At 48.2% G+C, this 19,886-nt stretch overlaps 1 protein-coding gene across 3 annotated transcripts in view; it reads left to right on the plus strand.

Annotated features, from left to right (window-relative positions):
- The window catches only part of LOC135242482 (nuclear factor of activated T-cells, cytoplasmic 3-like), a 61,570-nt gene that overhangs the window by 37,331 nt on the left and 4,353 nt on the right, over positions 1–19,886 (plus strand). For all 3 annotated transcript variants that reach the window (XM_064313536.1, XM_064313535.1, XM_064313537.1), the window contains 4 exons: positions 281–421; positions 3,710–3,765; positions 4,189–4,315; positions 7,089–7,970. In XM_064313536.1, coding sequence (XP_064169606.1) covers positions 281–421; positions 3,710–3,765; positions 4,189–4,315; positions 7,089–7,970 — 1,206 coding nt within the window. The remainder of the gene's footprint in view (positions 1–280; positions 422–3,709; positions 3,766–4,188; positions 4,316–7,088; positions 7,971–19,886) is intronic.

Raw genomic sequence — 19,886 nt, forward strand, 5'->3', positions numbered from 1 at the left:
GCGTTGATCTGACCTGTGTGTGTGCATTGTGTATGCGCATGCTGGATGCTGACCTGTGTTGTGTGTGCATTGTGTATGCGCATGCTGGATGCTGACCTGTGTTGCGTGCGTTATGTGCCTGTGTATTGTGTGCCTGCCGCTGTTTGTGCATGTGTGTGCATGTTGCGTGTGATGCTGACCTGTGTTGTGTGCGTTGTGTGTGCATTGTGTGTGCATTGTGTGTGCATTGTGCGTGCGCATGCTGGATGCTGACCTGCTCTCTCTCTCCTCTCTCGTGCAGCCCAGCGCTCGGCCCAGGAGCTGCCCCAGGTGGAGAAGTACAGCCTGAACAGCTGCTCAGTCAGCGGAGGAGAGGAGATGGTCATCACAGGATCCAACTTCTTCCCCGAGACCAAGGTCATCTTCCTGGAAAAGGGACCGGGTGAGTTCACATCGCACTCCCTGCAGCGCACCTTCATTACCCAGCATGCCCCTGGCTGAGCCAGGTTCGAATAGCAGTCCAACAGTGATGATGTAGAGGAGGAATTAGGGCTGATTTTAAGTTGCTCTGCTGATGAGTTGTGTCCCTGATCCTGGATGTTGCATCTCGAGTGTGCAAATATGTACCCTGTGAGCTGATGCACTTTTACCCAGTGAAGGCTGTGGAGCTCTGTGGAGTTGTCATTTTCCCTGTCTCACTCTACAAGTGCGAGCAAAGGCAATTGTTGCGCTGAAACACTGCAGAGGAGGCGTTTGGGTGAACTAGTCCCTGCCTGCCCCTCAGTATTTAGTGGAAAGATATGGACGCAGGTTTGTACATGGAGAGAACTTGCAGTTATTGGGACTGATGGAACCGCCAAAATGTGTCAATTAGAGCTCGCTGGAATGTTGTTTTTTTCCGTAAGTTACGCAGGAAAGGGAAATCTTTCATTTCGTTGGAAACGCGTCAGAAGGAAAGTCGGAGAGACGGCAGCTTCAGTACCTTTGTGTTCCAGAATAGGACAATAGTGTGAACATGACGTGCTCGTTTAATATGGGATTCTGTTCTCGTTGTGAATGCAGAGAAGAATAGCTCCCATTGTTTAGGGTTTCACCTTCTCAGATGTGTGACTGCACCTAATGGGAGGAATGCTTACATTAGACGCACACACACATGCACCGTACATACACGCATGCACACACACACTATACTGTACATACATGCATACACAGAAGTGAAGACTGATGTGATTATGAATGATTAGTTTTGCGAAATGATCCTGGATTTGCTCTTATTTTCATTCAGATGACGTGCATCGATTTCTGTTGGGGACACGCCCAGCTCCATCAGGCTGGTGCCGGGGGGTGACGGATACTTGCTCCTCAGCTTTAACCCCAGACCCCCCCCCCCCCCCCGAATCACACTGCTCCTCAGACCCCGTCACACTCCTAGTGTTAAATGCAGGGGGAAAGGGGCGTGGTGCGGCGGGCGGTTGATTGATTTCACATGCAGTGACCTCACTAAACACCCCTGAGACGCGCTCCTCTAATTAGCTCTGTGTCCAGACAGCGGGCTCCTGTTCTGCGTGTCGGGGGGGGGGGGGTGTGTGAGTGAGGTTAGGGAGGTTAGGGAGGTTAGGGAGCAGAGCAGTGACAGGGGACGTGGGGAATGTTGGGGCGGGGCGTGGGTTTAGAGGTTCGACAGGCGGGGCGATTCTGGCTTCAGGCCCTTCCTGCTGGAGACTGGGTTCTTTCCTCAACGTCACAGGCACCGCTGTTGGGCTCTTCAGCTTTTTAAATGCACTTTTTTTCTGTTTTCTTGCCTCTTGTTCTATCGGAATTGATGGGAGGTAACCAGACAGATAGAATCAAAAAAACGTACTGCACTGAAAGCTGTCGCTTGCCACGACAGCCAATGAAAAAGAGAAATAAGATCTGCACATCTCTCATGCGGCAGGCCTGTTTGCCAAAGGAAGTTTTCATAAATGAGCTAAGGATCATAGTTAGATCTGTTTAAATAAATGATAACACACTAAAACACTAATGGGCGCTATACTTAGTTCTGCATGTAAACATGTTTTTTTTTTCCTTTTTTTTTTCAAGCTGAACTTTTATTTCCATATAAAGATCTGGAGGCAGTGTTGTTGTCTCCTGAAACCCTCTGCTCTCTGCGTCGCCCTTTGCTACTGGATTTTCTTTTTTGACACAATGCAGGCTTTTTTCCCCCCCGCAGGTTGACGATCATCTCCCGATATGGTATGAGGGTCTTACTCGGGCTCGTTTTCAGGCCGTACCATGTGGGCCTCTTCTCCAGCGCGTGCTAAACGTCAACACGAGCTCGCGGAGGCATCGCGGCGCTGCCAAAATCCGTGTCAGAGTCCAAGGTCATTCCCCCAGTACTAAAAAAAGCCTTTTCAGTTTGAATCTTTGACTGAGTGAAAACTCCGCAGTGAACATGGGGGGGGGGGGGGCGGGGGACGGGGGGCTGCTTTTCGGGAGCTTTTGTGTATTTCGTTATTCAGTTCTTTATTAAATGGCCGCAGGGCCGGCAGTGGTAGAGCCAGCTTGGTTTTGCCACTCACGCGTGTCCACACGCCGTTTATTTGCAAGCAGAAATCAGGCGAGCGTTGGGGGCGGGGCGGGGCGGGGGGGGGGGGAATATCTGGCTGTGCAGGCTGACTCCTCCAGTGCCGAACACTCTGGCCCGTGAAAAGGAGGACGCGGTGGTTGTTTGGGGAAGCCTTTTGGCGAAGGAGACGCGCAGGTGCGAGATCTAATCGGACCCGCGCGGGTGTGACGTTGGGGCTTTGCAGCAGCCAGCTGTACGAATTCAGCAGGTGACTTCTCCTGTTTCACCAACAAACGTGAGAGGGAGCCGTTAAAGTAGATCACTCCACTGCATAATAATAACAAACTTTTCACTGTAAGAAACTGACAAGTGTTTGCCTTGTTTTCTAAATTATGCCTACACATGTGTGGCCATACACTGGACATGGTACAAAGTTATTCTATTTCTATATTTTTCTGTTCTATTCTATTCTTTTTATTCTACTTTATTCTGTTCTGTTCTATTCTATTCTATTCAGGAAAATGGAGGTAATCCACCAGTCATTACTTCATTTTAACCAAACCACAGGATTTTTCTTTGATAGGTCCCATTGGGCTTTTTTAGTGTCCACAAGTATGACATCATTAGTCACTGTTTATATCTTGAGTACAAGTATTATACAAACTCCTAGTTTTTGTGAGGTCATTTGGTGCTGATCCTTATTTGAGAGAGGCAATGTAAATGTGTAATCGAATTCTTCTAATATTTTTCACCAGCGCATTGTTTATCCTTTTTATTCCCTGGAAAGGGCACACTACAGAAAAAGGAATTACGAAAATGACTGAAATTATTTTATTATTTTATGTCACATTAAAGCTACTGTCTGTATTTTTAGAAGGACCTCCGGAAGTGGGGTCCCCCCCCGTGGGTCTGGGGGAGCATTGTGGTTCAGCCTTGGTCAGCAGCGTTTAAAGCCTTTAATGTGGGCCCTGCTTTTCCCCTCTTCTTCCTGGCTCCATGCCAGGGACAACTTGCTTGAGCAGGGGACATCAGTCTTCTTTTTTCTCGAATGAAAACGTTTCGTTCTTAAACGCTGCGTGGTCGCTGACCAACCAGGCCGGGGGAGAATTACGATTGGACCGTCACGAACAACGTAAATGTTACGAGTTTTTATTTTTAATCTTTTATTTTTATCTCCTCCAGATGGTCGTCCTCAGTGGGAAGTGGATGCAAAGATTCTACGGGAAAAAAGTCAAGGAGTGAGTACATCATCCCTGTCTATGGGAGAGCTGTGAGCCTGGACACTTTGAACCACTGTTGTTTAGCTTGTGCTGTGATATTATTGAACAGAGGGGAGACACCTCTTAAAGAGATCATTATGGATTGCAACTAAAAAACTGCATCAGACGCACATCTTTGAGAAAATAATAGTTTGGGCGTGTGTGTACTTTACAGTTGTTTAGTGAGCCACTGGTTCAGTATCTGCTTGCTGTGTTCAAGAGCACTTCTCTGGGGTTCATTTTCAAATTGCAGTTGACTTCTTCCAGAAAATAATAATAGAAAAAAATGAATGCCCTCTCAGATGCCATTGTGAACAGTGAAAGGTGGGAGAGCCCTAAGTGCCGAAGTGAAATGGTCGGTGTGCTAAGTGTGTGACCAGAGTTTGGTCTTTTCCCCTGCAGTCCACCATTGTGGTTGAAGTCCCTCCGTACCACAGTAAGGCTCTCACCTCAGCGGTCCAGGTGCAGTTCTACGTCTGTAACGGGAAGAGGAAAAGGAGCCAATCGCAGCGCTTCACCTACCTGTCAGGTAGCTCTCACCGGCCAGTCGCAACGCTGACAACTCTGAAGAACACGTTAACAGCAGTCACAGCCATTTGGGCTGAAACTTCTGAAGAGTTTTCCTTCTTGCTGACTGTTTTTCATGTGGTTAAGGAGGGGGGTTCCTTGACTAGCAGTTAGACCTGCACCTGCCAGCTGTTCATGTGCATACCGTATGCATGTCATTTTAACAGTACCACAGGCTTCAGGGTTGTAAATATATTAACATTCTGTGTACTCTTCAGGAAATGTGTGCGGTGAATTTATCTGCACTATCTACAAAAGTGAAAGTTGGCTGTTTATGCATTATTGGGGTTGGATGAAAGAAATCATCTGAAACTTCGTCATCTAGTGGATGACATTTATTCATTTAAATAACATTCTTATGATCAGCCGTGCTGTTGTTTTTGAGTTTGTGAAAATGGTGAATAAAAAAAAAGAGGAATCTCTTGATTGCCATTACCGCAGCGCCTGTCCTGACGCCCACGTTCCCCGCGCAGCGCCTGCCCGCTCGCCGAGCGTTTCCTGTTTTTCCGTCGATCAGCCGCGCGCTCGGCCAATCAGAGGGGAGCGCCGGTGCTGGCAGGAAGCACGCCCTCGCTCTCCAGAGCGCCCTGCCAGTGCGGCGCTGTGCCGGGGGCGGGACGTGGTTACCGCCGCGGCGCTTCATTAGCGGTGGGCCGCGCGGGGGCGGCGCTGTCGCTCAGACCGCTAACGCAGGAGAGGCGTGAAACGCGTAGGCGCGGGGGAGGGCAGAACAGAGAGGTCCTCATCGGTCACTGCGCCAGGCACGCTCTGCTGCTGCTTCATCTGCTGCTGCTCATTCTGCTGCTCCACCCTGTAGCTCCTCCCTGTAGCTCCACCTAACACTCCGTCCTGTGTCCTGTAGCTCCACCTAACACTCCGTCCTGTAGCTCCGCCCTGTAGCTCCACCTAACACGCCGTCCTGTGTCCTGTAGCTCCACCTAACACTCCGTCCTGTGTCCTGTAGCTCCACCTAACACTCCGTCCTGTAGCTCCGCCCTGTAGCTCCACCTAACCACTCGTCCTGTAGCTCCCCTAACACTCGTCCTGTAGCCCGCCTGTAGCTCCACCCGTACTCCGCCTGTGTCCTGTAGCTCCGCCTTACACCTCACTCCGTCCTGTAGCTCGCCTGTAGCTCCTGCCCTGTAGCTCCGCCTTACCACCCTCTGCTACTCCGCCCTGTAGCTCCACCTAACACTCCGCCTTGTGTCCTGTAGCTCCCCTACACTCTGTCTACCACCCTCGCTCACCTGTAGCTCGCCCTGTAGCTCACCTAACCGCCTCCTGTGTCCTGTAGCTCCACCTGATCTCCGCTCCTGTGCTCCTGTAGCTCCACCTAACACTCCTCCTTAGTTCCCCTGTAGCTCCACCTAACCCGCCTGCGCTTGCCCTGTAGCTCCACCTAACCACTCGTGCTGTGGCCTTAGCTCCACTAACATCCGTTCTGTGCTCCTGTAGCGGTTCCAACCTAACATTCGCGTCCTGTAGCTCCGCCCTGTAGCTCCACCTAACACTCCGTCCTGTGTCCTGTAGCTCCACCTAACACTCCGTCCTGTAGCTCCGCCCTGTAGCTCCACCTAACACGCCGTCCTGTAGCTCCGCCCTGTAGCTCCACCTAACACTCTGTCCTGTAGCTCCGCCTTACCACTCTGTCTACTGCGCCACCCTGTCGCTCCACCCTGTAGCTCCGCCCTGTAGCTCTGTCCTGTAACTCTACCGCTCTGCCCTGTAGCTCCACCTACCGCTCCATCCTGTGGCTCCACCCTGCCTCTCTATCCTATAGCTCTACCCTAGTGCTCCATCCTGTAGCTCCGCCCTGCCGCTTTGCCCTGTCATTCCACCCTTTCCACTCTGCTGTGGGCTCTCCAAACACGAGCGTGTTTACTGTCCTCTCTGACGGCATGCGGTGTTCCAGGGAAGCGCTTTTCTTTTTAAATTTGGCGGAACGTAGCAGTGCAGGGTGGGTGGGGGTCGTGTCGCTTTTCCCCTCTTTGTTTGTTGCCGGGCTGCCATGGCTTCCGGGCCTTCTGCCGTCTGCCAAAAAAGAAGCTTTGCACGATGGCACCAGGACGGCCAACATATGCCCCGATGGGCTCGAGAGGCGGATAAAAATACCCCCCTCGCCGTTTGTTTGGTCAGCACCAGATTGGTAAATAGGCTACGCTGTGTTACTGTGTTCCATCTACGCACTCCTCCTCATTCCCGGGGCGGAGAGCTGCGCGCTATTCTAGTCGCACGCCGCGTTCGGTTTACATTTGAATGAACGTGCTCCTCTCGATGCGTCGGTCGTCACGACAGAGCAACTGAAAAGACCTCAGAAGGGGAATCTGCATTTGAATTGGAGCAAGTTCTTCGTATGTGTTATTCATACTGAAAGTTCCAAAAAAAAAAAAAAATCTCTTGATCTCTTCTGTCATCCGAATGTTTGCCTTGGCCCATATATATAGTAACACTGCACAAGAAGCGCTACAATGAGGGATTGTAGCTTTGTTCTTCCGTGTTTCAGCGTTTTCCGGGTATTTGGTCCTGTCTTGATTGTGTCCCTCGAACGGATTAAAGTGAAATTTTCTGTGTAAAAATAGCAGTAACTCCCTATTTATAAATATGTTTCCTCTGTTTGTATTCCAGCTGATTGTAATGTGCTGTAGAATATTAATGAGGGGAAGTCAAAAATGGCTGTGTAGCTAAGCTGGTGAGCTCCAGCGCTAGTTTGACGTGGTGCTGTCTCTCCTCCACAGTCATGGTGAAACAAGAGCACAGAGACGAGCTGGACCCGCCCATGCCCCTGCCCCTCCCCCTCACCCACCCGGCCCGAACCCAGCTGCCCTCCCCCGACGGCTCCCCCCGCGGCCTGGTCCCCGGCATGGCACCGCCCCCACCCCTGTACCCTCCAATGGCTGCCCCCTTCCAGCAGCTGCCCCACCTTCAGAGCTGCCAGCTGATTGGCTCGCCGCTGGCCTTCCACTCGGCTCCGCCTATGGCCCCGCCCCCACCCTCGCGGCCCTCCTACCCGCCCCTGCAGCACAGCCTGCCGTACAACGGCCAGCCCGGTCTTCCCATGAGCGCCGGCTCCCCCCAGGCCTACGAGCGCATGCCCTTCCAGCCTGACCCCCTGGGGCTGGGCGTGGCCTACCACTCGGGCTCCACCCCCCCGTCCGCTGGCAGCCAGCCCCTCTCCCACCTGCACTCTCTGGGCTACCCCTGCCCCAACCCGGTGCAGGTCACCTCCCCCTCCCACCCCAGGGGCCAGCTGCAGCACGGCCTGCCCTATCACCCCATGGGCCAGAGGTCCGCCTCCTGCCCCTCCCCCACCCACACGCCCCTCCCCCATTCGGGGCCCTCCTCCCCCCAGCTGCACTCGCTGCCCTACCAGTCCCCCCCCGGCGGGCCCGCCTCCTCCCCCTCGCCCACCTCCAGCAGCCCCCTGGTGCACCTGCCGTCCCCCCAGGCGGGCAGCCCCGGCGTGGGCAGCCTGCCCTCCGTCGGCCCCCTGGTGCCCCCGCTGGGCCCCCAGCCGCCCTTCTCGCCCGAGGAGGAGAGGCTCAGCATCAAGCAGGAGCCGGAGGACAAGGAGCTGGGCTTCCACTCCATCGGCCTGCAGGACATCACCCTGGACGATGGTAAGAGTCTTTCCCGCTCTGCCTTCAGAGGAAGAAGCCTCGCAGGGGGGGGCACTAGCACACACTGGGGCAAAAGCAGGGGGGATCTGTTTCCCAGAATCAACACTGCACCCCTTAATACAGACGTGTGTAAAAAGCAGGACATTAAGCAGCGTAGCAGTAGCTTGGCAGTCCTTCTGAAGGTTGTACCCTGATAATGTCAGTGTTGAATCTCAGTGTTGCGCACCCTGATAATCTCAGTGTTGAATCTCAGTGTTACGCACCCTGATAATATCAGTGTTGAATCTCAGTGTTACGCACCCTGCTAATCTCAGTGTTGAATCTCAGTGTTACGCACCCTGCTAATCTCAGTGTTGAATCTCAGTGTTGCGCAGCCTGGCTGGCTGGTACTCAGGTTCCCAGGGGCCCTGTGATATAAAGTGCTTGGGACATCTGAAGAGCCACATGATTAATGGCTGAACACATTGATGTTCTCAGCAGAGCGAGCTCACACAAGGGGTACAATGCAGAAGTATCAGCATGTGGGAACGCTTTCAGACAGTGGGTCAGCCATCATGAGTGCTCTCTGTCTGTGCGTGAGCTGGGTGTGGACTCAAGAGGGTTTTAGTGATGCGTGCTTCAGGTGGAAAAGGTCTCTCTTGCTGTGGTACATTCAGGAACAGAGTGGTCATTTTTCAGAAAGATCAACTGGCAAAACAGTCCTCATTTTTGAAACATTCAAGTAGTGTTTATATTGTTGTATAACATACTTTTAAAACAATATACCTGCAAATACACATGCATGTATACTTATTCAATTGCCTGACAATATACATAGTTAATAATATATCTGACGTTTCATGCGCAGTTCTTTTTGATTAAACATTGATTTTACGTACACTGCCTTTTTTGGACAGTGCCCACTGTACAAGCCTCTGGAGGCAGTGTTATGATCTGGGGTTGCTTCAATAGGTCAGGTCTAGGCTCAGCAACGTTATGCGGCAATAAAATGAAGTCAGCTGAGTACCTGAATGTACTGAATGACCAGGTTATCCCATCAATGGATTTTTTCTTCCCTTACGGCATGGACATATTCCAGGACGACAATGCCAAGAGTCATCGGGCTCAAATTGTGAAAGAGTGGTACTGGGAGCATGAGGAATCATTTTCACACATGAATTGGCCACCGCAGAGTCCTGACCTTAACCCGATTGAAAGTCTTTGGGATGCGCTGGAGAACTTTGCGGAGTGGTTCGACCCTCCCCTCGTCAATGCGAGACGAAGATAGACGTTGCGACGTTGCGTAAGGTTGTCGAAACAGTGCCACGACGAATGCGCACCACAGTCAAAGCTAAAGGCGGTCCAACGAAATATTAGAGTGTGCGACTTTTCTTTTTTTTTTTTGGCCAGGCAGTGTATATGTATATGGCAGTAAATACTGTAGTTTGTGTGTCATCTGGGCTTTTTGCTCTCGTGACTCACAGGCCGGACGGTGCGGTGACAGCGCCGTGTGTTAATGAACAGCCGAGGTGAGCAGTGCTGGGAATTCTGGCGCGCGAGTCACGCGGGAGGTTACTCTTCCCCCGAAAAGCTCGCGCGCTCAGACGAGTCGCGTGTGTAAATCCCACCGAGGGCCGCGATCGCGTCGACGCCGAACCCGCCTTTGCACATGCAAATGAGCCGGGGGCGCGTTCACGCCCGAAACGCCGCGGCCCTGCGGCCCCTGCGGCCCTGCTCGGGAGACCCCGTTTGGGGAGATAAAGTGTGAGTTTGCGAAGAGGTTCCATATGGGATTAGCTCCCCACAGGGGGCCACTATTAATAGTAACTGTAACATTGTGACGCCGTGGGATGTTTTATTGAGGGTTTCGGCGAGCGGGTGACTCATTTTTAAAGAGGGTCAGTGATTCGCTGTGAGGAGACTGCTGCTCAAGCCCCCCCCCCCCCCCCCGGTTTGTGCGAGCCCGTTGAGCTCGGAGCTGTTATTAGCGTGCTGGAACCGCGTAGTCTTTTAAAAAGTGACCCTTTCCACACCGAATGGGCTGGAACATGCAGCGCTGCATGCAGGCAGCTCAGAGTGTTAGCGTGTAGCGCGCTGCTGTGGGACGGACGTGCTCCGTGAAGCTGGCCTTGTCGCGTGTCATGTGACTGATCATTGTAACGACTGATGATTGAAAGGTCATGTGACTGATGACCGACAGGGCTGATGATAGAACGGTCATGTGACTGCTGATTGAAAGGTCATGTGACTGATGACTGACAGGGCTGATGATAGAACGGTCATGTGACTGCTGGTTGAAAGGATGCTTGCAGTCCACCACAGACGCTTCAATACTTGTTTCAGTACTGCTGTACAAACTACAGTTCAGCTTGCTTGTGTCAACAGCCTGCCTATTTTCGTAGTCTGAGTTTCCTGTTGCGTTAATTATATAATTATATTATTATGTGATAATTTTGATTTATTTCTGATTAATTTTCCCTGTGTTGGATTTCTGGGTGTTAAATGTTTTATATTTAATACCCTCTAATATTTAATCTGTGTTTTATTTTATGTTGGTGGTAGACACAAGCTTGTGAATTTGGATAAAAATTTCATTTCTTAAAAAAATTCAGTGATCTTATGCACAGATCAACAAATTTCTGTGCAGAAGAATACGTGGGGTACAGTGAGCGCAGTGACACTACCCAGCTATCTGTTTTGCTTAGCGCTGCCCTGTACTGTTTCAGTTCAGGTCACTTTGAGATTATATTAGTACTGAGTGGAGACTTAACTTAAGTGTGTTCTTAAGTATGTGTTTTTATTGTTGCATGCATTGCCATGGTACCTAAAAGCTGTGAACCCCTTGAGATGATCACTTTCTGGGGACTTTCAAGTTTCATGTGCAATGAAGGAATATAGCAGTGGTTACATTACATTTCAGGCATTTAGCAGACGCTCTTATCCAGAGCAAATTACACAACTTTTTTACGCAGCCTTTTGCATTGGATCCATTTATGCAGCTGGATATATACTGAAGCAGTGCAGGTTAAGTACCTTGCTCAAGGGTACAACGGCAGGGTCCTGCTCGATAATCGAACCTGTGACCTTTATTGTGTGACGACTCATGCCAAATGCATTTGCTGTGCAAATTTTGTGGAAATGATCTGAGGTGGCATGTTCCAGTTTCTGTCATTTTTGTGTGGTTTTACCAGAATAAGAGTCAGAACCTGCTTTCCACAATGCCCTGTGCTAGCTGCCATTTCCCCCTCTCTTTAAAATGAAAGATTGAATAAATTTAATCATAATTCACAATGAATGACTAGATGTGCTAAATATGTTATTTGAATCATTTTAGAATAAATTGTCTTTTGGTAACATGCTTTGCAAGTCAAGCAATGCAGTTAAAATCTTAAATAGTAATATAAAAAGATAAATGGTAATATGTAAGATTGGTCATGCATTTTTCAAATAATTTCCCATTATTAACAAAAAAATGTAGGTGTATGAATTCTTTTGTTTTTGAATATCTTCATGAGAAAAAGGCAAGATGGTGATCCTGACCTAACCGTTTTAGCTAATTAACTGGTTATTTGCAATTAGCATTTTGTACCTTGTTTTCCAATACTCTCTCAGTATGGACTTCTACACAAATAAACATCAGGTAGTGTTAATGAGTGCCCATTACAGCAGTGAATTGCAGAATTAAATTTTAACATTCATAGTAATCTAATTTCATTATTCAGAACAGATTGTCGGCACAGGTATTGGCCATAAAAAAACATGCAGTTATCTTTCAATAAGTGTGCCTGTCTTGGTATGGTAATTGCTGCTGTACTGCAGTATTTGAGCCAGCAGCTCTCTCTTGTTTACAGTGCAGGGCTGAAGTGGTGGCGGTGGCTTCTCAGCGGGATGGATTAGAGCGCTTAGGTTTGTTCACCTGTCTCGGCCGGGTTGACGTCACGCGCGGGACACCTCTAAAACCCCGCTGCCCCGAAACGGGCCGGAGATCTGGCTTCGGGACGATCTCGGCGGCGGGATAAATCCCCCGCGGGTTTAATGAATCACCTGGCGGCGGACGCTGTTTACGGCGTCGGCGCAGGTGGAGCCCGCCGCGTATCCGCCATATGCGCGCGCGAGCCATTGTTAGCGCTCCAGCAGAGCCGCGCGTAGCTGCCGCCCGGGGATCTGGGTTAATAATAGGCGGGGCGACTCTGACGCCGGTCCTCTCTCAGGGTTCGCGCGCACTCGCTGACTGGGCTAAATGTGCCCGCGATGGCTAATCTGCTGCAGTTGCGAGCGCAGCTGTTACCGTGCTGCCCCGGCCGCGACAGGCCCGGCGGCTCTTTATCACATCCACTGCCCTTCGGCGCAGCTTTGTGATTGGGCCGGGGACCTGGAGAGACACGACCTGTCTGAGCACGTGCACTGGGGACTCTCCCTTCCCTTCAGCAGCCTATACAATAAACAACAGACAAATTCTGAAATCTCAATAAACTTATGAGCTGAAATTATATTTTATATTGTTGGAACATTATTTTTTATTTTAAAACTACGCCTACATCGGATGCTGAGGCAATGCTGGGGCTCGATTTTGTACTCAGAATTTCCCCCCCAAAATTGGCTGAATGATGTATCAAAAACAATGATATTCTTGCAGCCAGATTTATCCTGTGTCTGGTTATTTTTTTGCCTTCGCTTGTGAATACATGCGCAAGTCACCTTTAACATTTTTAAGGTCAGATCCGGTACTTTGTGTAACGGTGGTGTATTATGTGCGCGTGTCTGTTCTCACCGAGCCGTCTTAAAAGCAGCCATTAGCGCAAACACGCGTCCCAGGGGACTTTGTTGTGACAAAGTTTCGGCAATCAGTAGAATATGGTGGCTGTGTGCCCCATCTGTGGACCATTTGGGTCAGCAATCTACTGTCATCTTCCGTAATGGAAGAACAGCGTTAGGTCAGAATGCCACCGTGTCTCTCCCGGTCTGTCTCCCTCATCGCAGCCGCTGCCCGACCTGTGCCGGAATTAATAACGTCACTTCTTGTTCTTCGTCGTTGGAAAAAACGGTGGCTACAGTTAAAAATAAATAAATAAATAAAACGATTTCTGCCGCATTCGGCTCGTTAAAAGCAATCACGGACATTTGCTAGCTGGAAAAAGAGCCGCGCGTTTTCTTTCCGTACCCTAAATGCTAAGGTACGTTAGACAGGCGCCTTTGAAGAGAAGGCTTTTAAGTGTAGATACTGCGGTTATGAGTTCTTGTGTCCCCCTTTGTTTTTTTTCTCTCTGTGTTTCGATGTGAGACGAGCTGCCATTTCCTTCCAAGTCGTTTGAAAGGACGAAAAAATGACATTACAGGAAATACTGTAGTAACCAAATATGTTTCAGTATATTGTTTTCATTTAAAAATAATTACACAAGTCGTCTATCATTTTTAATGACAAATGGGGTAGTTTGTGTTAATGTGGTGTATTATGTGAGTTTCTGTTCTCACTGTCACGCTAGCCATCTTCAAAGCAGCCATTAGTGTGCACACACGTCCCAGGGGCGCAGCCACTGAATGACAGGCTTAGCGCTGTGGGGAAATATAAATCGCACCACGCGTATAATGACTTGTAGCCAGACCCACGGGGGTGAACATAACTCACACTTCAGCCCTGTCCTTCAAGTCCTTTTTTTTGACAATGACTGTGGCCCTGTGACTCAGAGTGACAGTGGTGCACCGTTTCTGGCTGAAAACGGGAGCTGACCCCCCTGGAGGGTCGCCTGGCCGACGGTGTTTTCCAGAGGCCGGACATCTCACGGCACACGTCAGAGATGTCCGGTTAATCGCTCACAGGGACTTTAGGGGGACCTTTCGCATGTACATAACCTTTTAGCACACGCAAAAACTGATAATGCAACCTATGATTGGTGCAAAAAAAACGCCATAACCAGTCATTGGTCTTGTTATTGGTTTTGCGTGGTGCTAAAGGTCTTGGTAAATCAGGCCCTTGGGGTGAGAAACCTGGAAATGAGTCACCAGGGTGGCTGAGGGTCCTGGTAACACCACCAGGCCGCTGTAGACGCTGACCCTATTGAGCACAGATGGCCATCTTTCCCCATCCTTCTCCCTCTGTACGATCAGTGAGAACCTCATCCATGTCCTGTAGAACAGGCTAAGGCCTGGCCTTGGCTTCTCCGCCAACACCCAGCCATACAGTAATGAGGCTGACATCATCTCCACTGTGCTACCAGGACGATTAGCCGCATGGTAGGACTCTTTGCTGCAGTTACTGTGCTTTAACCCAAAGGAGCACGTCTTGTTCCGGTTGGGTTCAGGTTGGGTAGTTTCACACCTGAGCTGGCCTTCGTAAACGGGTAAGCCGGTGTTCCATTTGCTCTTGTGCAACAGAAACGGATTTTTGTCGCTGTTCTTATTGTGTCTGTTACTCAGTCACGTCATTCCGTTGCCCGCAACAGTTAATCATATAAAATGGGTTCTTTCATGCCAGTGGAATTACCTGTTGTTCTGACCTGTTCTTGTCCTGTTTTAGGTGATTCATAATCAGATTTCAAGCAAATGTAGTCAATATTAAAAATATTTTATTTCATTACCTTTGTGCTATGGCAAAAACAGCTTTCCAGACTTCAGCCTACTTACCTAAATAAGGTCTATTGACAGATCCATTTATTCATGTACCGTAGCTTGTCTGTTTTTTTTTTTTTTTTTTTTTTCTGGATGATTCTCTCGTTCGGGCTTGCTGTTGAAATGTTTTAGATTTTAGGTTGTCTGAAGTGGAAACAAGCCTGTTTTTATGACAGCGTCGTCTGGTGGAATACACGATTTTGCTTGTCTGCGGTACAAAGGTTTTCCATTATAGCATGCTTTCTTCCATTAGAAGGAAAGAACAGTGTAATTTAGCATTGTTGTATTTATAAGCACTGAAAGACTACTTACATGTATTTTTATACAGGCATTGGGGATTGTCAGTGAACTTTAGCTGCCTTGGTATTTCGTAGTCATTGCAGAATGTTTATCGGAGCTGCTTATTTTGGCTAAGCAGAAGGTGTCTGAATTTCTTTACAGCTTTCAGCAAACTTATGTCAATTGGTATCGGGGGAAATATGAACAGATTAAGAAAATAAAGTTTTGAGATGGAAAAATTGTTCAAAAAGCAAAGGCAATTATTTTTGCATTTATTTATTTATTTTTTAGTTTCGTGTTTAAAATGTTTAAATTCGCCAAGATATTTTTGTTTCTGAGAAAGACATCTACCTCTGGTCACACAGAGTCAGTTAAACTGATGTTGTGTGTGCGTATTGTCCTTCTTGTGCGTTCACATTCAAAGGCTCCTGGGATTTTATAAGCTGGGCTGTGGCTGGTTTTTTGGCTGGACCGCAACAGCGGGACCAGCCCTACAAACGCGAATGTCTGTGACTGACTGACTGACTGACTGACTGAGTGATGAATTTACACCATTGGTCGGCCGAGTTATGAAGTCACACCATTGGTCGGCCGGATCGCGTGTGTTAGGTCCAGCCATATACTAGGCTTTGACCTGGTCTTGTTTTTTTAATGCCATCCCAGTCAGACAGGCTCTTCAGTATGGTGCAGTTTGGTGAGAGAGCAGACAGTCCTCCCTTCCTCAGGTCCCTGCAGTGAACCCCACTGAGGGCTCAGCCTTGTCAGTGTGCTTCTGAAAGCAGGATGACTTCAGCTGGGAAAGAGCACACTTTGAAGGCCATACCCACGTGGCGTGTGATTCGCTGGTGCGATGAGAGAGACTGGTGGGGTGAGGGAAACATCAGACGCTCTGTGCGTTCATGAGTGCGTTTTTGAATAAGATGCAGGGCAGGGCGGTCATGATCTAGGGATGTCCCCTGCACAGTCAGACCTGGGGATCACCTTTTCAGCGAATGACTAATGGTGCATTCGAGTGAAGGTTGGTGAATCACACATCTGAAGGCTTGAAGGACTGTGGCAGCAAACCGGAATTATAGCATGCCTCTCAGCTTGAATTCAGGTTCAGTTCTCTGGTTTACGTGAGAGAACGGTGGCCTAATTGAATTGAGCACATCCTTTCAGTTTGTTAACTCGGTGTATGTTGTGTAAAATCAAATAGTTTGCACTTGCTAAAAAACTGTCATGCATACTGCATCATGCTAATTATATTAGCCTGTACGTAAGCCATAGGAGTTATGGATCGCGAGGAGCGACCTGATGTTGTGCGATGTTTCTGCGTCGCCGGGTTGGCGGTTGGCGAATCGGTACGCGACGTGTGAAAGCTGAAGTGTGACATGTGACACGGCGTGGCGGGAGGACGGCGGCGGCGTTCGGCGAGCACGCGGCGTCGCGCCCGCACACGCGTGTGGGAGGAGAGGTGCGAAGCCTGGTCCTGAACGAGCGCTTCTTCTCTAAATATATACGCCCGCAGAGACTCCTTTACCGAACCCCGATTATCCTGAGACAGCGTGCCGAGGCCTCGCGTTCTCAAAACTAAAATCATACCGCGGCATATAAATGCACGTTATGGAATCTGAAATCAGAAATGGATAGGGATCGTTTCAACATTTCGTACAATTTTATATGTAGTTGCATTTTGTATTTCATTGAGGTCTTGTGTATATTTCCATTGTCATTTTGAGTATTCCTTTTAGGCCTCAATACCATAATGTATTAATCCCTTATGTTATTGTAAAATTGTTCAGATTAATAAAAAATAATGGACATTTTACCTTCTTAGAATTACCTTTAAAAAAACATAAATGAATAAATTAGACGTTTAGACCAAAAAGTCTGTCTGATTACGTTATCTTATCTTATTTTCTCTGGAGTCATATTGTTGTGTGCAAACCCAAAGAAATGTAACAGGTTAGGATTATGTCTATACATTCTACCATTCTGGCATTCTGTGAGTTTCAGTGCACTGTCAGTCAGGCATGGTCACTGCCAATCAGAAACATTTCCTTGGAAATTTTTATTTTATTATTTATTTATTTATTTATTTATTTATTCATGGCTGTAAACGGATTTGTGTAGTAAATTAATGATAAGGCATCAGTATGTACGTTCTGAATGTGAACCTGCACTGTTCCAGTTGCTTTCGCTAGTACGTGCAGCTACCTAACATCAGTACAAACAAACAACAAGCCAAAAAAAGAACGGCTTGTCTGGGCGGCGTTGCGTTTCTGTGTTCTTCGGTACATTGTTTGTGGTAAGTGTCTGCTGTAAACAATATCATCGTGAGGCTGGAAGTGTAATAATGCCCTTTTTTCGTATTTGTCAGTTGAAGTGAAAGGAAGCCGCCCACGCTAACAGGATGATCTCTGACGGCGGCGTAGCCCGAGATCTCTCTCACATCGTCACGAGAAACAAACACAGAGAGCAGCAGCTGCCACTCAGTTTTATCTGTCAGTGCTCATAGATAATATCCTCCACCGATAACATGGCTTTGAATAGCAGTTGTCAGTATTCTACGATGTCCAAATATGCTCGGACGGAAACAATATTTACCATTTCGTCGACGTTTCATGGCGCCAATCTTCCCAAAGCCGAGGCTACGGTCGACTATAAGTAAAATGAGATTTCCTGGCATCCTGCAGTCAGGCGGGTGTCTTTGCATTGCATTACATTACATTACGTTTATTTAGCAGACGCTTTTATCCAAAGTGACGTACAAAAGTGCGTATAATGGTCATTGGACAACGCTGCATAACTCCTTAATGGCCAACACAGCAGGCCAACCCATCGGAGAACAGTGTTGTAAACAGTAAACAGCTCCTGCGCTTTAAAACTGCTTGTAACAGCGACACACCTTCCGTTTAGGGTCCTTACTGCTCGCTAAATTATTTTTTTCGGACTTCTCGCCTAATTCCTGTCACCGACACACGGGAGAGGCACGGGCAGCGGTGTGTAAACGGGCTGATGTCTGTTGCTATTGGAAGTGCTTTTTAAACGGGCTGCACTGAATGAGCAAGCGGGGCAGCCAACAGAGCCGTCCTTCGAGACATATACGAGATGTGATGTATGATATATGATATACAATGCATGACCTTTGATATGATATGTGATGACAGACTTTTGGCGTAGTGGATATTTAGTTGCCAGCAAAAGTAGTCCGCTCGATCTTAATTGTGAGGGAAACTGTATGTTGCTGCATGTTGAGCGCCTGTGCTGAAGGGCTTGGTGCCCCGTGTTTTCGTGTTCAGGTTACTGAAAAAGTTATGTTTTGGTGAATCTCAAAATCCCCGTTACTCATAGCATAGCTGTGAGTGTATGAAAGGCTGATCATGCTTGAAAGTAGCTCTTTTAGACAAGTTTCTCACTTCAGATAGGGGTTTTATTCAGTCTCGTGTGCTGCTATGCACATCAAGCCGATGGCCCCAGAATGAGAGAAATTATATTTCTAGCTAATTATCTTTAGCATTTTAGCACCTATTTTTTCCTTTTGCTTTCAAATTTGAATACCCAGTTATAGCTGTAGAATGGTAATTTATCCTAGACAAGTTCTCTGCAGTATTTAGTGCATTCTGTGTGTGTGTGTGTGTGTGTGTGTGCATGCGTGCATATGTGTATGTGTGCATGTGTGTTCGTGCGTGTGTGTGCGCTTGTGTGCAAATGTGTGTGTGCGTTTGTGTGCATGCGTGTATGTGTGTGTGTGTGTGTGTGTGTGTGCGTGTGTGTGTGCGCGCACGTGTGTGTAAGTGTACAGGGCACAGAGGGACAGCTGTAGCAGGGTAATAACAGCTCCTGCTGATTGAGTCATTCAGACCAGTGACAATGCCAGTCCCTCCAGCACAGGTGACACGGTTACCTGTCCGTGCGTCTGTCACCTGCCGCTTGCTTGGCTTCCGTCCGAACGCACACAAGCCTGGCGCCGTTTTCACGGACAGTCTATGAATAGCATTCCTGGCCACTCCGTCTGCGTCTCCTTTCATGTTTTAAATAAAGTTGCTGATATAGAGGTAAATGCACAGACGGGCTATCTCTAAAAATAGAGGCAAACAGAGCAGCCGTAGGGAGGTAGGTAGGTAGGTGTGCGGTACCTGGCTGTCCTGGAGCACGGTTTGCACAGCGAGAGAGCGCGCGTGCGGTCTCAACTCTGCATGTTTCTCAGGGACACCCCGAGAGAAGCACACGCCAGTGATGGCGAGAGCAGGCAAGGGGTCCGTGGCTGTCATGCAGGAACAAGGCTGTCTTCTCACCGTGTCCATTAAACAGTGGCAGCCTTCCTAACCTGGGGGTGTCGTATCTTAGGCAATATGCGAGAGTCTTGGCTTCTTGTCCGTTATACACCATGTGCTTGTGGTTTCTGTTTGTTGAGCTTTTACTTCCATTTTATTGAGCCATTATCAGCTAAATTCATTGACATTTGTATATTCGGGTTAATGCATTTCAACGAAGCGGCTCACGTATTTATAAAAATGGCTGGATGTACAGTCACTGCTGGAAGACATGTACTGCTTTTTTCCCCACAAACATAACAGTTTTTTTCTGTTCTTTGTTCTGTTATTGTTGTACATGATTGAATTCCCTCATGGACATTTTTTTGAAGTTTTGATTAATTTCATGACCTTTATTTTTACTGCCAGTCACTAAACGTCCTGCAGTGAAATAGCCAGACAGATGTGTGGAGAAATTCACTGCTGCAGTTCTTAAGCAGTTGGCATTTGAAAAAGTCGAGCTGTAGAGTGGTGGCTATATTATTCATTTACCATAGTAATTACTGCTCTTGGCAAATCTTAGCTCTTAGTCTCCTTGGAAAAGCGATCATATGGTGACACAGTGAGTTTGTTTTATACTGGCTTTTCATAGCGATAATCAAAATGTGTAGCAGAACATTGAAATGTTTTCTTTCCATTACAACAAATAATTAAGTAAATGGACTGATTGCCCTGGAGTCCATAAAATAAAGTGGATTATATTAACACAGCTGTGTGTTGTGGTCAGCTTTATATGAGGCAAACTATCAGAGGC

Source organism: Anguilla rostrata, chromosome 16, assembly GCF_018555375.3.
Source record: "Anguilla rostrata isolate EN2019 chromosome 16, ASM1855537v3, whole genome shotgun sequence".
NCBI classification, from domain to species: Eukaryota; Metazoa; Chordata; class Actinopteri; order Anguilliformes; family Anguillidae; genus Anguilla; species Anguilla rostrata.